This window comes from Marmota marmota, unplaced genomic scaffold (assembly GCF_001458135.2).
Source record: "Marmota marmota marmota unplaced genomic scaffold, marMar, whole genome shotgun sequence".
Lineage (NCBI taxonomy): Eukaryota > Metazoa > Chordata > Mammalia > Rodentia > Sciuridae > Marmota > Marmota marmota.
Window position 1 is genome coordinate 14,226,858 of NW_026000174.1, and position 2,908 is coordinate 14,229,765.

Here is a 2,908-nt window from a genome sequence, read left to right on the forward strand (position 1 = left end):
TTAAAAAAAAAAAAAAAAAAAAAGATATTGTGTCCACCTAAAACTAAAAAATAAATATTAAAAAAAAAGAAAAACTGAGCGCTTGTTTAAAAAAAAAATACACCATTTCTAAGAGTTTGATAATAATGGTCAAAGTGCTGACAATGTAACCTGAATTCTTAAAATTATTCTACAAATGTAAGCACATCCACTACCCTGGTGAACAAATTCAATAACTAGTCAAATGAAATGAGATTTAATTTGGTCTCATTGTTTCATAAATTATGAATGATACAGTACAAAAATCAGTAGTATAAATATATACCTCCAAATGAACCAATTACAAAAATCAGTAGTATAAATATATACCTCCAAATGAACCAATTTTAATTAAACAACCTGGACAATTTAACTTCAAACTGATTAAAATACATTTTAGAGCTACTTATTAAACTCATATATTAGAAACACTGAACTACTTTTAGTTTATCTTTGTATTTGAAAGATTCAGAATATATACAGAAATCTTACCTCTGATTGTCAGTTAAGTAAAGAACATGCTAATCCTTTGATTATCCATATTAAAATACACAATAGGAAGAACAATTATGTATGTGTATATATATTCCCCCCCTTCCCCCAGAAGTACTAGGGATTGAACACAGGGCCTTGCCCATTTAAAAAAAAAAATTTTTTTTGAGGCAAGGTCTCACTGTTGCCCAGGCTGGCCCCGGCTGGCCTTAAACTTATGATCCTCCTGCCGCAGCCTAAAAAGTAGCTAGGATTACAGTGTGCACCACCGTGTTCTTTAGTAATGTGAGGAAGGTGCCAAATATTGTTTTTATTCCATCTCTGTGTACCCATTTACTTAGAGTTATAGAAGTAAATCACTTATTTGATAAGGTTAACGTGTGTTTCTAAGATCATCTCCATGTAATCTGACAAACCATCACAGAGAATATTAAAACTCAGGGCCGGGTTTTACCACTGTTTTACCACTGTGGCTCAGTGGTAAAGTACTCGCCTAGTATGTGCAAGGCCCTGGGTTTGATCCTGAGCACCACATAAAAATAAAGTAAATAAGTAAAATAAATATTGTGTCCAACTACAACTAAAAATATATATATTAAAAAAATTATATTAAGACTTAAAACCTGATGTCTGCCTATAAGCTACAATGTAGTGAGGTTCACAAAGCAAAAACACAGGTACAAATACTATAAGTAGAGGACAATACATAATTAGTTCCCAAATAAGTGGTACAGAAAATGCTATTTTTATTTATTAATTTTTAAGTGGTACTGGGGAGTGAACCCAGGAGTGCTCTATTACTAAGCTAATCCCCACCCTTTCTTCCTATTTATTTATTTATAGGAAGGAGTGAACCCTTAAAATGAGGGATACTTAAAAATGAGCCACACCCCTAGCCCTTATTATTTTTATTTATTTTTTCAAGAAGTGAGATTTTTTTTAAATTTTTTTGGGGGTTGTAGATGGACACAATAACTTCATTTTATTATTTATTTTTATATGGTGCTGAGGATTAAACCCAGTGCCTCACACAAGCCAGGCAAGCGCTCTACCACTGAGCCACAACCCCAGCCCCATTATTTTTTATTTTAAGACAGGGTCTCACCAAGTTGCTTAGGCCGGCCTTGAACTTGCAATCCCCCTGGTTCAACATCCTGAGTCACTAGGATTATAGGTGTGTGCCACCATACCCAGCACAGAAAATGTTATTATGGTTCCCAGGGAGGGATTCAAAGTAAGGAACTGAGAATGTTATAACATTTTTTGAAATATCCAAACTTATAATGAGCTGCTTAGGGCCTTGCCATTGCTGAGGCTGGCTTTGAACTCGAGATCATCCTGTCTCAGCCTCCTGAGCTGCTCGCTGGGATTACAGGAGTGTGCCACTGCACCCGACTTTATTACCCTCTTAATGTTCTAATTAAGGATTACATCTCTAAATTCTATATCTTTTTCAACATACCAACTAATCAATTTCAATTTTTAATAAGAAAGAGTCTTACAATCTCTGTAATCTGATATTATCTGATATTATATTATAGGCTAACCTATTTTTATCTTTAAAATATGAAGAATAACTTAAATTCATGGATATTGACACTCAATATTGAGCTCTAATGTTGCTATCTGATGATGTAGCCATTTGCCACCCAGCTTTTACTGTCACCTCAAAGGACTAATAAGATGTGGATTCTTCCTCTTTTCATCTCTCTCAGCACACAAGCAGAAAATCTCCTGGGAGGATTTTTTTTTCCCCCCTATTGATTGTGGAAAACAACTATCTGTGGAAGACTGTTCGTTCTAGATAGCAATAACAAGACTGACTATCAAAAAAATCTCTAGTCCTTGGGGAAATAGCAGCACATCCAAATGACCAGTTGGATGAATTATTTGTACATTTGTGAACAGCTCCTGTTCCTCTCTTGTAATTCCTCTGTGGGGATCATTAGAGAAAGCTTTTCATACCTCCTTTGTGCCCTTTGAAGGTCACCACACAACTAGCATCTTCAGCGGACCAGATCTTCAGCTGAGCATCCATTCCCCCACTCAGAACCACAAGGCCTGATGGGAAAAACCTGCAACAATTCACATCAAACACATGTCCTTCCAATCCTCTCTGGAAAAACAAAAGAAAGTGCCATGCTAGTTCTTTTGTCCATCCCTTGATGTTCTTTCATTCCCCCTGCCCCATATCTTTGGTCCCTTATGTGAAATATATATATGCTATACCCTTGCTATAGATTGTTTTTTATGTTTCTATTGGTGCATTAGTTGTACATATTGAGGGGATTTGTTGTTTCATATTTGTACATGCACACAATATAACAATATAATTTGGCCAATATTGCTCCTCAGCTCATACTAGATTTATTACTTTTTTTTTTTTTTTTTTTTGGGA

General features: G+C 35.2%; 1 protein-coding gene across 6 annotated transcripts in view; it reads right to left on the reverse strand.

Annotated features, from left to right (window-relative positions):
* The window catches only part of Paaf1 (proteasomal ATPase associated factor 1), a 29,270-nt gene that overhangs the window by 15,374 nt on the left and 10,988 nt on the right, over positions 1-2,908 (reverse strand). For all 6 annotated transcript variants that reach the window (XM_015477436.2, XM_048788078.1, XM_015477437.2 and 3 more), the window contains one exon: positions 2,476-2,626. In XM_015477436.2, coding sequence (XP_015332922.1) covers positions 2,476-2,626 — 151 coding nt within the window. The remainder of the gene's footprint in view (positions 1-2,475; positions 2,627-2,908) is intronic.